Source organism: Quercus robur, chromosome 1 (assembly GCF_932294415.1).
Source record: "Quercus robur chromosome 1, dhQueRobu3.1, whole genome shotgun sequence".
NCBI classification, from domain to species: Eukaryota; Viridiplantae; Streptophyta; class Magnoliopsida; order Fagales; family Fagaceae; genus Quercus; species Quercus robur.
Genome location: NC_065534.1, coordinates 1,085,109 through 1,099,278, shown reverse-complemented (window position 1 = coordinate 1,099,278; position 14,170 = coordinate 1,085,109). Strand labels below are relative to the sequence as shown.

Sequence of the window (14,170 nt, the reverse complement as noted above, 5' to 3'; positions counted from 1 at the left end):
TCGTAGTGTTGAGGAAGAGAGGAGGGTGGAGAAGGACGAGGTTGCTCTGGATTTGGAACAGAGCGTAGATACCATATTTTGGTTTTGTTGTTGTGTCGTTTTTTATAGTGTTGGGTTAAAGTCCTTTGCTTTGCTTTGATTGATGCTATCGTTGTGGAATTCATAGAGAGAGGCAAATTGCTAGCTCTAGAAGGTACTAATTGTGCTGATGTTGTTTGATTGCGCCACGTAAGAATGGAAGTTTGATCGTACGGTGGTCATGTTTCCAGTTGTATTGATATTTTAGTGGGTCCATTTTTAATGTTGGTTCCTTACTTCTTTTTCAACACAAAAATTGATCACAACTATTTACATTAGTCACAAACACATCGTTAATAAGAATATAGTGCGTGTTCATGCACAGTGAAGTGTGTGTTAAATTGCTAGCGATTAGCAAAAAGAATAATAATAATGAAGTAACTAAACACCAATAATTAATAATTTAATTAACCAATACAGTTAGTTTTGACCCTTCCTGTCATTATTGCAACAGTAGAAAAAAAATTTTCAACAATGAAATATATAAAAAATGAACTGCGCAATCGAATAAGAAATCAGTGGACAAATGATTGCTTGGTTATGTATATTGAATGAGATATAATTTGTAGCAAACTCGTAGAAGGCCATTGTAAATTTTATATATTTGCGTGTTTTTTTATTGTTGTTGTAAATTGTGTAATTTATGTTTCTTAAAGAACACCCTGAGAAAAATTCTTGGAGTTGCCACTGGGCTAAAGAACCTGAGCTTACCGTGGGGGCTGATTGAAATCATCTAATAAAGGCTTAACCCGGTCAAGCTTGAGGTTTTGAAAGCTCTCAAAGCTTGGGCCATGGGGGGTTGGGTTTGAAGTTGAGTAGCGAGGCAGAGAGGAAGAGGTTTAGAGCAAGAGCTGAGGGATCAGACCACCTACGAATTCGACGATGGCTTGGGTTGAAGATGAGAGAATTAGGAACATTGATAAGTGTGTCTGACTCTAGCTTCAAACTTGATGACACAAAAAAAAAAAAAAAAAAAAAAAAAAAAAAATCTGTCTTGCTTATTAATTTCACATAAATGTCCTCCTATTATTAAGCCCCACAGTTCTCTCTCTGAATTCTCTTTTTTCCTTTTTCGCTTTATCTTTTTCTTTATTCTCTTGCATGTGATGTGCTTCACAGTAAAAAAAAGCAGGTGATGCTGCTGCTTGGAATGTTGTGGCTAAGATATTTTAATTTTAGCTATAAAAGTTCGATGATATTCATTCTTGTAATAGCTCTGGGCCTGGCCAGAGATGGTCAGGGGGCCCAAGCTTTTTCTCTCTTGTAAGACTTCCACGGCCTTTTTTTGTGGAATAAATATAATAGAGGGTTTTTCAGCAAATCAAATTTATTTTCGGGTCTGTGGATTGGGCTCAAGGGAATTGGGGGACAACACATGCATACCCTATAACTTATTATTATGGGGTATTACATAACTAAACGTGTGTTTGTGGATTGGGCTCAAAGGAATTGGGGGATAACACATGCACACGCATCTACATAACTTATTTCCGCACACACTCTATATAACTTAAATCTACACAAAAACTCATATACGAAACTAACAAGCGTGTGAAGGTATTAAGAAAAAAATTGTTTGTTTGTCAATTGGTATTAAGCTAGCAAACAATTTTGATAAACCACCCCATACCACATTAATTAATAGAATATCAATATATGAGAACAGCTTCACTGAACTGAATCCTCATTACAAGTCATAATAGCAGTAGCAGATAAACAATCTGTTTTGCAAAATCAGTTGATACATTTACCAATTGTGGCCGCTAAACAAGGATTCTTTGATGCTATCATACAATTGCCTATAAAAAATAAAATGTAGTGATCCTTCTATTACAATGATATTTTGGAACGCTCATAGCTGACAACTAGTGCACGCAGCACATGTGCCATTTAGGAACCCCCTTGCTTTAATAAATAAATAAATAAAGGTAAACAACAACAAACAAAGTTTCAAAGATTGTGGGGATGGTCACACAACCATGTATCAAGGCCTCATCATGTTGTAATCACACAAAGGATACGGCCTTAATATTTCATTTACCGATCTTTACGGGAAGGTACTTTTTTTTTTCTATTTATGTTTTTTTAAAAATAAAAGTGACAAGATAATGCCGTTGAGGAATAAGGCTTTAGGCTAGATGATACATCTTTGAAGTGAAAGCCATAGAAGCTTAAGCTGCCAAATCAAGAGATACATCTGCCATAATAAATATTGCAGCAGCTGCCTCACAAAAAAATGTCACTAAGAGATGGTACAAGCAATTTCTTTTCACCTATATATGAAAGGCAGAATTAAATGAGAAAATTTGCCAGGATACCAGCTCGCATTAGCTTATATCAAATGTAAGAATACAGCATTGGAGCCATCAAATCTATTCTCCAACTGTCAACCCAAACCCAAATTTGTAGTCTTTCTTTTTGTGGTCTATCTGCAAAACAGAAATTCAGTAACTTGATAAATATCACAAAAGAAGGGGAAACACGCGCGCACACATGCTCATAGAAGATTTCGCTATTGAAGCTCCATGTAGATTAACACTGGCAAAGTAGTAGGGCCTATGTCAATGAAATTCATGTTGTACTAGAAATAAAAGTAGAATACATGCTTCCATGTCATATGACTTGGCCAATATCCTAAGGAATATTGAACTGCAGATCCTCGTTTAGAATGTGACAACAGGAAAACAAAAGTAAATTTACTCATAATCAATCAGCTAGCTAGTGGATGACCCATATATATTTTTGTTGGTAAGTTACTTGCCTAATTGGTGGGTGTTGAACCCACAAACTCATCCTCCACCGTACCATAATGGTAAAACCTAATTAAATGACTGAGGAATAGAAGGGGTTGAAAAAAAAAAAGTACAATAGGGAAATGGACTGAATGATTTTCACTATTTTTTTCTTTAACATTGATTTTCTCCATTGTGCTGGTGTGGAATCATTTGCATTGCTAGTGTCTGATATCCAAAACAAACTCATATTCCAATAAACTAACTTTGAAGAATAGACCAAAAGATTTAAACCAAGGAGGAGCTACAGAAGAAGCATCAGCATAAATATAAAAGAAGACTGCTAACCTCTGCCGAGAGAATAAAATTGAGACCCATTTGTAATCTCTCTTCTAGAAAAGCAGACGTGCAGCCATTGGAATCAATCTTCCCTCTAAGACGACACTAAAACAACCAGAAAAATAGGTATATGATTAGTAGCGGATTTTAATGTCATTTAAAAAAAAGTATTGCAAGAGAATACGTATAGCCAACCCTAACTAATCTGTCAAGGATCCATAGCCAGTCCCAAAATTTTGGAACTAAGGCTTTGTTTGTTGTTGTTGTTGTATTGCAAGAGACTTTCCTATTGATCATCAAAAACTAATTCTGCCTATTAATTGAGACTAACATATAGTGTCCTGAAACAATTTATGAAGTCTCATGTTGAAGAACAAAAAGTGCCAACAAAGCAACTTAACTAAACTATAACATGGTTGCATATCCTATTTAACCTTTAGATTGATTGTCAACTTGGTAACCATCTCATGTTGGAAGGAACCCTAGGTTATTGATGACTACCGGTCATGAGAAAAAAGAGCCAATGATAGTGTATTATGAACCATATCTGTCAAGGCGCATCAGTAGATTACCGATTTTTGCTATTATTAATGCATATGATTATTCAATTGAAAGATACAACAGCAAAAACCAAGCATTAATCCTAAAACTCTAGAGTCAGTTGTAGATCCTCAATAGACTAATTAGAGCCGGCCACATGTATTATTTTCCATCATTCTATCCTTAAAACCACTAATAGATACATTGATAAGGGGAAAAAAAAGAGAGATGGACTAAAGAAAACGTTGCTTTTGGTATAACACATGCATATACATTAATTAGCTTTCTTCTGCATAGTTTCATCATATTGAAGTAAGCAATCTTTCAAAAATAAATTCAAGTAATTCCAGAACTACATCAAGAGCCTTGTAACACAATTGGCACCTCCTAATGTTTCCAACGAAGACATCTAGGGTTCAAATCCTCCCTCCCCCCACTATTGAATTATCAAAAAATGTAACTCTAGAACTACATCCCTTAGGAAAGTTCACTCTGCCAAGAACTAAACCTCATGAGGCAAATGTCAAGTCCAAATCTTATTCCCTTCCCTTGCGGCCACGCACTCATACAAAGATAAAATAAAACAAACAAAAACCACATGAAAGTAGATGCATCTACTAGCAAATGATAGGTAAAGGTTATAAGTAAACAACAAATTCAAATCATACTTGTCTGACTCTTCTTCTAAGCCTGTACTATAATTTTGTGGCTAAAATATCTATATTTGGTAATCTTTTACACAAGTAAGAATGACAGAAACCACAGATGCACGCAAGCAAACTCCAAAGTAATAAAACACCTAGCAAGTAGTCACATTCAATAGGTAGTATAAAATTCGCAAAAGCAGAATTCACCTGTCTAAGAATGTAATCATAGCCAACACTTGCAGTGACGTCTCTTGACATGTAGTTGTACATAAAGTCTGATGCTAGAGAAACCTAAATAGAAGAAAACAGTGTAAATAAGTATATCTACACATAAGTTTTCCAACAATGCAACTTTCTTACCTTCTCAGAAACTTTCTGAACATAACTGAGTGCAACCATTCCAGTGCTGGCAACTTGCCCAGTGGCAACCTGCAGCCAAAACATTGTAAAATGCAGGGAGATTAAAGAGTGTTAAAATGCAGGTCCTTAGTCTCAGATTCAAGCCTGTCACAACCAGAAACAGTAATATAATTCTCGCATATTTATCTAATATTTCCAGTGCACATTCTTATGTAGCAATATGAGAAAAACAAAAGCAAGAAATTTTCCATAAAACATTAACATTACCATCCAAAATTAACACAGCACTAAAAAGAATACAAATCAGATATTTTTTCAGATACAAACACATGACATCAGATGAAAACCAAACTACATTACCATCTTGTCAGTGTTGTAACGAGCAGCATAGCCAATACCCGACTTTCGATGCTGACCAGCCCAAAATACTTCACCACCCAAAGACAAATTCGGGGTCACACTCTGTAAGAAGAAATGCAGACTCAGATTTGTATCGGAAATGAACATAAACTTGTCAATACATGGCCAAGAGAGAGAAAGATAAAGCAATAGGAAAATAATTTGCAGAAGCGATATTCAATGGCCAAAGACTACAAAAATGTATCTGCTGTTTAGATCAATATAGAGAATGTAGTACCAAAAAATTTATAGGAACATTGGTAATACATAAAGTGAATGTAAAAATCTTTTCACCACATTTTTTGACATACAACTAGTGGACTGAGACTTTTCAAATCATCTCACTAATAAGACCAATATTAAGAATAACCACACCATCTACAACAAAAATCAACTCCAATATTACATAATGTATGAAAACAGAGAAGTTTAACACCAGAAAAACCAAAATTTCGTAATATATTGTGTGAGACGTAAAGGCCATAACAACATATCAAAATAATTTGTATCTCATATTTTGCATATGTAAGCAATAGAAAAAAGGGAACACTATTTATTGTCCAATATTGGTCATGCTACTATGCTAATCATTTTTGTTTTGAGAATTGTGAGGAAGGACAAAAAAGCCCATCAACTATGGTTTGTATCAGTGTGCTATCCTCAACTCACAAGAAAATATAACATAAAATAAAGTTAACACTGTTCTACACTCAGTGGCTTCCACAGTTCTTCCTATGTGTTCTTTCATAGCCCATCCTTGTGATAAGTTCTACTAAAGCATAAGACTAGCTAATGTATAAATGTATTTTGAAATCTCCTTAAAATAAAGCAACAAATTTGTACACATCTTTACATAACAGAACCTTTGGACAGATTATTCGATATGATCAATCTCATCAGAGGAAATTCTACTTAACCAATGGGAATTTTGGACATGAGTGGAAACTTCAGAGGGACCACCTTAGGTATTCATGAAAAACAGAGTGCAACAGTAAAGATATTCAGATATTGTTAGTGTCATGGAAAAAAGGATGGAGGGGAATCTTCAGAAACCAGACATAGAAAGGTCTGCGTAATATTATCGTAAATTGTTTTTCGTTACCAATATTGGGCAATTTTCTACTTTGACCAATAACCATTCTCTAAGATTATTTTAAGTTGGTCAGTATCTCAAGCTTATTTATAGATCACAATTTAGCTCTGAAACTCTACTAAAAAAACAAAAATGTACAGTCTTTTGTTTTCACATGTATGTGACCCAAGAGCAGAAGAATTAAGTTCTTTGACACAAATTGCATGAGTCAAAAAATGATATCAACAGCTAGAGCATTATGTAAGCAGGTCATATACCTGAATGTAATTGGCTCCAAATAAGGCACCATTACCAAGTTGAAACTGCGCCCTGTAGTCTTTGCCCTGTACAGTGAAATAAAATTCAAGACGAATAGGAATAAAATCAGAATAGATCATTAAAATGTGCTTCCAAATTTTACTCATAAAAATTCTACAGATGTCCTTAACACAGAGAGTTGAGCAAGCTACACCATTTGCATGACAAACAACAGTACATTTTAACAGTAGCTTTAACGAAATATATATTATCATTACAGATAGGTAGATAGTGGGAGGGGGGGAGGGGAAGGTGGGGTTCGAAGCACACATCACTTTCCAGTATATTATATGGCATCAGATAAAACAAATATTTTGATCCAATGCTCTAAATGTCAAAAGTAGAAAAATCAAAGAATAGGAGAGGGACAAGTATCATTCATAGACAAACTGCAGACGAAAAGTAAGAGGCTTTAAAAACCTCAAACAGACACAGAATGATGGAGGAGCACATGGTGCTTTACTGCAAGGCATGAGAAAGGCCACATGTAAAATAAGGTCCTGCAACCATTGAGATTAGCTGGCATATGGTAATCTATGTCCACAACCCATGGACTCCGTGTGTTCTGCCTCCCATTACTTTGATGGAATAGAACTCAAACAGTGGGAACCTTCTAAGCATTACCATTGCTCTTTCTTATGATGTATACAGTCTTTTGTTTAAAATTCAGAAAGTGAGAATCAATATCCATAAACTGATTAGTGTAATTGGAGTAACCAAAACCTTAAATTTGGAAATTACAAAGCTACAACTGTTGCACAAATTCTAATCAGAAGATAAACAGGCTAATGTTTAATGGGTCCTGATCCATTGAGCATTCTCAAAAATCACATTAGCTTTGACTTTTTAAATCTTTGTAAATTAAGATCATGGCTATATTCTTAGTTTTTCTTATTTCTTTTGCATTTCTCTTGTATCTTTTTTTCCCTAAAATAAAATGTTGTTTCTTATCAGGAAAAATAAATGCCTTAAGCACAGTCATGGCAAACATTGTGCCATTGAAGCATGAATACTACCAATCATATTGTTCCCATCAAAATTGTCTCAAACTTAAAAAAATTAAATATTATAAAAAAAATAAGTAATAAATAAAAAAAGTTACTAACTGCAAATGGTCCTTAGCTACCATCTGAAAAATTATATTAAGCCTAACGAATGTAACAATTACGGCCCAGATAACTGAATCCTTAGTCAAAGAAAAGATTGATAAAATAGCCAATCCGGCAGTAATTTCCTCAATGAAATTATTCTCTGATACATAATTAGTCAATTAACGTTCCCATGATTCTATGATTATTCTCTGATACATAATTAGTCACTCCCAAAAGCTATCCCATTAAAATTTAGTTCAAGTATGATTATGCAATCTCCATAAACAAGTAAGAAATATAAAATCATCATCATGATCAGATTCAAAAGCTTCATACACTCCTAATCAATGTTAATAATTAGAACAGCAGCCTCAGCTACCAGACCAGAGGGACCACATGTTCTTTAAAAGAAAATTCACTCCTTAGATTGCGTCAAACATTGCTGAGAATTCACAGACAAGATTCTCTCATCTAACAGACAAGTTGCCATGGAGCATTGAATAATCCTTAGACATAAACATAATTGATAAACAAGAATCTCATTAAGAAGGGGGGAAAAAGAAGCATGATGATAAGTGATAACATTAATACTCGACCTTGTAGTCAAAGTACGCAATGCCATGAGACATGTGTGGCTCATTTGTAAGCTGAAAAAAAGACAAACAAATCGCTTAATTAGCTTAATAAAAAGTACAGTTTTTAGCTTTCTGCCCAAGAACTGTGACAGAAAGATACAGAAACATAAAGAATAGACATTGACATTACCTGTGCATTAGCCTTTAGACTAAGATTTTCAATCAAATCGCACTTCAATCTAGCAGTTAGTCTCCCATCTGTCAATACCCTCCCAACAAGCATCAACTGCGAAAAACCCATAAATTTTTCATTGAGTCTTACAGGTAAATAATTCCAAAAGTCACTATTATGATTATCATTAGAAACCGGGAAAAGCAAATGTGGGGATGACAACCTACCTTTGGGTCCATAAAGTTAGCACCAAACTCATACTGAGCAGTAGGGATTTTAATGGTTTCAGCAGACTGGGAAGGAATCGTTGTAGGTCCCATGTACACACTGGTAGATAGTTAATATAGTTATCAAAATCAACCAGTAAAACCAAAAGAACTAAAGAAGAAATAGTGAAGGAAACCATGCACACAGAAGTTCATTAAGAAAGAGGAGTCAAAGCTACCTGTGACTAAGAGCGAACTTTGGATTAAGTCCTCTGGTTAAATCAAAACGCAACCCTTCAAAAAGGTCTGGTTTCAAGGACACTGCCAAAGATATTCTTGAGTCAAAATCTTAGTTTCAGGGAGGAAAAAAGAACTACCAAGCCTATCTGCTGCCAATGAATGATTCTTCTACTAATAAGTCGTAACATGCTCTAGACAAACTCTACTTTAATTGTAGGACATACCATATAATATATTACCTAAACTGAAATTTACAAGCTATAAATTAAGTGAGGAAAATCTCTGACTCCCAAAAGAAAAAGAGGACAAAAACCCAGAAAGAAATTTTCAAGTAGCACAAATTGGACCCTTTAATGCTTTCAAAGTTGGGGTTTTTTTTTAACACTAACACTGCATCTCAAAACCTACTATAACATTACATTCATCATCAAGAAAATATATAACACATACATACATACATAACAAAGAGTAAAATAGAACAAATCGGTGAATAATAAAAAGGAAGAGAAAAAAACATGAAAGTAGTAAGATTAAACTAAGACCCATAATGCATTATTGAAAAAAGTTGAAACTTTGATGGGTAGAGAGTACAAACTGAAAGCTTCGCGGTGGATTTCTTCATAGGGTATGGGACAGGGAAGGTTAAAGTAATCAACTTTCTCTTCCTTTGTGGGCTTTGGATCCTCCTTATGCATGGTAGTACCCGGAGGTACCAGACCCGCCATTGTTGTTTCTTTTCGCTTTTCGATTGAATCACTAAAACTATGAACAGAGATTCTGAGACTGAGAGTGAGAGAATTGGGGGATTTTATGATTTATATGTGGTGGGTTTAAGTAAGGGTTTTACAGCGAGTCTTGGGTGGTTGTAAGATCCTAGCCGTCCACGCATTTGATTTCTTTTTGTTATTGTCAGATAGGCTAGGAAATTTTTTTTTTTAAAAGGGACAAATAAAAGTAATAGTTTTTTTTTTTTTTTTTTTTTAGAACTTAATAGAATTAGTTTCAATCGTAGCAACGGAGGAATCATGTTTCTAAGAATGTAAGCTATTCCTATGTTTGATTTCATTGGAATTTCTTAAGATTTCTAGGAATATAAAATGATAATATTTGGTTTATTCTCATAAATCTTAAATAAATTATTTATTTTTTCCATTCTATCCTTACATTTGAATGTGAATTACCAAGTCCTTTAAAAAAAATATTCATTTAAATAAATAATAAAAAATCAAATATAAACTATTAATTATGACAAATTCATTAAAATTGTAATCTAACATTTCAAAATATAAATTATCCTATTTATGTTATTTTGGCGGGAAAAGATAAAGATAAGGGAAAACATATTGATAATTTGTTTTATATTTTATCTTAATTACTTAAATGATAAGGAAAAATAGTTAAAATTGTCAATTTATAAAAAATACAATTTCCTTTAAACTTAGGAATCTAGATTCCCACCTATTTTAAAAAAAATCCACATTCTTACTGAGGGGTTTAAGGGGGAAATCCAGATTTCCCTAGCATCTGATTCTCTAGCGTAATTTGCAACTAAATATGGGAAACTTTAAACATTCCTAGTAATCCTAAAATATTACCCCATACCAAACGTCACATAGGGGTAATTCTACGGTACCCACTAGTAGGTAATCTGCTATATTAGGTTACTTTTTTCTCACATTTGACAATTCCATTCTCACATTGTACAATTCCAACATCACATGTGACAGTTCTTTTCTAACGTTTGGTGGTTCCCTTACTTTTTTTTCTCACATTTGACAGTTTCATTCTCACATTGTACAATTTCAATATCGCATGTGACAGTTCTTTTGTCACATTAGGTGGTTACCTTATTTTTTTCTCACACTTGATAATTTCATTCTCACATTGCGCAGTTCCAACATCACATGTGACAATTCTTTTCTTACATTCGGTGGTTTCCTTACTTTTTTTTTCATATTTGACGGTTTCATCCTCACATTGTACAGTTTCAAAATCACATGTGACAGTTCTTTTCTCACATTTGGTGGTTCCCTTACTTTTTTCTCACATTTAACGGTTTCATTCTCACATTGTGTAATTCCAACATCACATATGACAGTTCTTTTCTTATATTTGGTGGTTCCCTTTTTTTTTTCTCACATTTGAAAGTTTCATCCTCACATTAAACTCATATTGTGTAGTTCCAACATCACGTGTGACAGTTATTTTGTCACATTGGGTGGTTCCCTTATTTTTTTTTCACACTTGATGATTTCATCCTCACATTGTGCAATTCTAACGTCACATGTGACAATTCTTTTGTCATATTGGGTGGTTTCCTTCATTTTTTCTCACACTTGACTATTTCATCCTCACATTATGCAGTTCCAACATCACATGTGATAGTTCTTTTTTCACATTTGGTGGTTCCTTTATTTTTTCTCACATTTTACGATTTCATTCTTATATTGTGCAGTTTCAATATCATATGTGACAGTTCCTTTCTCACATTTGGTGGTTCTCTTACTTTTTTTTCTCTCACATTTGACAATTCTATCATCACATTTGACGATTTCATTCTCACATTATGTAGTTCCAATATCACATTTGACAATTATTTTCACAAATTTGATGGTTTCCTTTCTTTTTTTTTCTTACATTTGACGGTTCCATTATCACATTGTGTGGTTCCAATATCACATTTAACAGTTCTTTTGTCACATATAGTGGTTCCTTTGTTTTTTTCTCAAATTTGATGGTGCCATTGTTATATTAAGCAGTACCAACATCGCATATGTTCTATTTTTGTCACATGTAACAGTTCTTTTGTCACATTTGACGATTCTTTTGTCACATTGGGTGGTTTTTTTTTTTTCTCACATTTGACGGTTTCATCTTCACATTATGCAATTCCAACATCACATGTAACAGTTTTTCTCACATTTGGTGGTTACCTTTTTTTTTTTTCTCATATTTAATGGTTCCATCATCACATTGTATAGTTCCAACATCACATATGACAATTGTTTTGTTACATTTGGTGGTTCACTTACTTTTTTCTCATATTTGACGATTTCATCCTCACATTATGTAGTTCCAATATCACATTTGATAGTTATTTTGTTACATTTAGTGGTTCCTTTATTTGTTTCTCAAATTTGATGGTTTCATTATCATATTGTGCAGTTCCAATATCAAATTTGACAGTTCTTTTGTCACATATAGTGGTTCCTTTATTTTTTCTCAAATTTGATGGTTCTATTGTCATATTGAGCAGTACCAACATCGCATCTGACTCTATTTTTGTCACATTCAGTGGTACCCTATTTTTTATTCTCAAAGTTGACAGTTCCATTATTACATTGAGCAATATCAACATTACTTCTAACCATAAAAGCCTCGACGGCTAGGAAGACACCCAAAATATAGGGTTTTTGACAGCGCCTTCCTTTTCTTTAAGGCAACTAGACGAGGTTGGGAATAGACGTCCTCCCCTTCTTGGACGGATTCTTCGTTTGCCAAATCTGTACCCTTGTTCTCTTTCATGGTTGTCAATCCTATACATAAAAAAGAAAAAGAAAAAGAAAAAAAAAAAACACTTGTTAGAGTTTAGACAAATTAACTGGTCAAAACACAATGAAATAAATAACTTACGTCTATGGGTGGTAAGATTGTAGGCAAGTGCTTCCTTTGTAGGCTCAGGTCCAAGTCCCCAAGTTGCTAGACGATGAAGTGTCAGTAAGAAATGAAAAGTCCTATATGCAGAAGAGCGTGCTTGGTGGACATGTCTAGGTAAAACTTGCTCAGGAAGGGTCGTCTTACAGCTATAAGAGAAAAATTGAGTTAAATAAATATAACAAAGGAAGTAAAACGAGCAATGAAAAGTAACATACTCTTTGGATGAAAATGACCCATCTCATCAGTGTAAGGAAGAAATGGATCCCTGCCTACCTCAACAAGGTTCCTTGCCCAGAACCTTGAGATGAAGAAAAACTCTGTCTTCCATCTCTTATCAAACGAAGGAAGGGACTTGACCAACCTACAACTAGAACTCTTGGTAGAGAATTGGTGGAAACCTAGGAATTTACTTATCTCTGAGGGTTTGTAGCAGTATAAGAACTTTTCCACAGTAAGAGGACGATTCCCATAAAAAAACTTCCCTCCATATCACTTTCATGGATATGATGAGCCTTCATGTGTTAAGGTTGAGTTGGTTTATACCTATACTTAGCCTATGGAGGATCTCTCTAGTAAAGGCATTAAAAAGTAGCCTAAGATCCCCTAGTAGGTAGGCCTTATATATACCAACACCAAAGTGAGAAGTACAACACCAATCTCCATGAACAGCTAGACGAGGGTTAAGATCGTCTAGGATCTAGTACCAACCCCTAAGAGAGTTAAGTTTTTTCTCGTTTGTCCTAGAGGGAATGCCTACAGCACAACAATACAAAGTGTCATCTTTACTTGAGGAAGAGGTGGACGAGGAGGCACTAGTGGACAGACCAGTAGATGACCCAGAAGCAACCCTCGTCCTCATTTCTTCCTAAAAGACTTCTATGGGGACCTAAGGGACTTTAGATGAGTATTGCTCATCTGTGGTATTCCCCCCCACCACTACCACTACTATAAATACTACCACTATCACTAGTATTACTCTCATCATGATACTCATCTATTTATTTATTGTCCTTTTCGCTAAACGAAGACACTACAATCTCAGCCATGTGTAAAGAATGCTAAAAAAGAAAACCTATAGACGGGAGAAGAAGGATACCTGATTCTAGACAAAGAGAACTAAGGACGGAAGGAAACTTCTAGATGAGGCACAGATGATTACTAATGTCAAAATGGAAAATATGAGAAAGTAAGAGGGTAAGAGAGGTATTGGACTATTTATAGGAGACAGACCTAGACATTGAAGCGACGCAAGCCAACTAAGACACGCCACATGGCAGCTCTTCTTAAAGAATGAAACGACATGACCAGTGGACCTCTAGGATTAAGCCACGTGTCAACATCTAAGCATCTTATTTTGAACCACCTTGACATGCCACCTAGACAATCTTCCAGCCAATAAAGAATCGCCACGTGTAAAAGCGATAGTGGCATGGACAACACAAGGACAAAGGAGCAATTGATAGGATCCAAACCAAGTTTAGTTCATCCATGGTGGTCGTCCATGACTAGAACATGTCCATAAGGTTTTACAAGAAAAGAAGCCCAATATAAGCATCCCAACATGATGAAGATCTATACATAAGATATAATAGCCTTCAAAGTTATGATGGTCGTTCATGACTCACAAGGTTATGGACAACCAAAAGTAATCGTCTAGGGCTTGTAAGGGAATGGATGACCATACAACACTTAGTAAATTTATGGGGAATTCTCTATAAGCTCTACACAATCAATCCACAATCTA

The 14,170-nt window shown here is 34.7% G+C and overlaps 2 protein-coding genes across 3 annotated transcripts in view; one reads left to right on the top strand and one right to left on the bottom strand.

Moving 5' to 3' along the window:
• Nucleotides 1–14,170, top strand: part of LOC126714776 (probable protein arginine N-methyltransferase 6) — a 105,903-nt gene that overhangs the window by 84,438 nt on the left and 7,295 nt on the right. The window lies entirely within an intron of this gene.
• On the bottom strand, nt 2,227–9,593 carry LOC126714801 (mitochondrial import receptor subunit TOM40-1-like). 2 transcript variants are annotated; one of them, XM_050415164.1, is made up of 11 exons: nt 9,365–9,590; nt 8,769–8,850; nt 8,551–8,650; nt 8,342–8,437; nt 8,173–8,223; nt 6,446–6,511; nt 5,057–5,158; nt 4,697–4,765; nt 4,544–4,627; nt 3,159–3,254; nt 2,227–2,507 (listed from the first exon to the last, which is right to left on the bottom strand). In XM_050415164.1, the coding sequence occupies exons 1-11, from the start codon at nt 9,492–9,494 to the stop codon at nt 2,451–2,453; spliced, it is 933 nt and encodes a 310-aa protein (XP_050271121.1). In that variant the 5' UTR covers nt 9,495–9,590; the 3' UTR covers nt 2,227–2,450. The 2 variants fall into 2 exon arrangements, with proteins under 2 accessions (XP_050271121.1, XP_050271130.1); XM_050415173.1 differs by lacking the exon at nt 3,159–3,254 and having other exon boundaries at nt 9,365–9,593.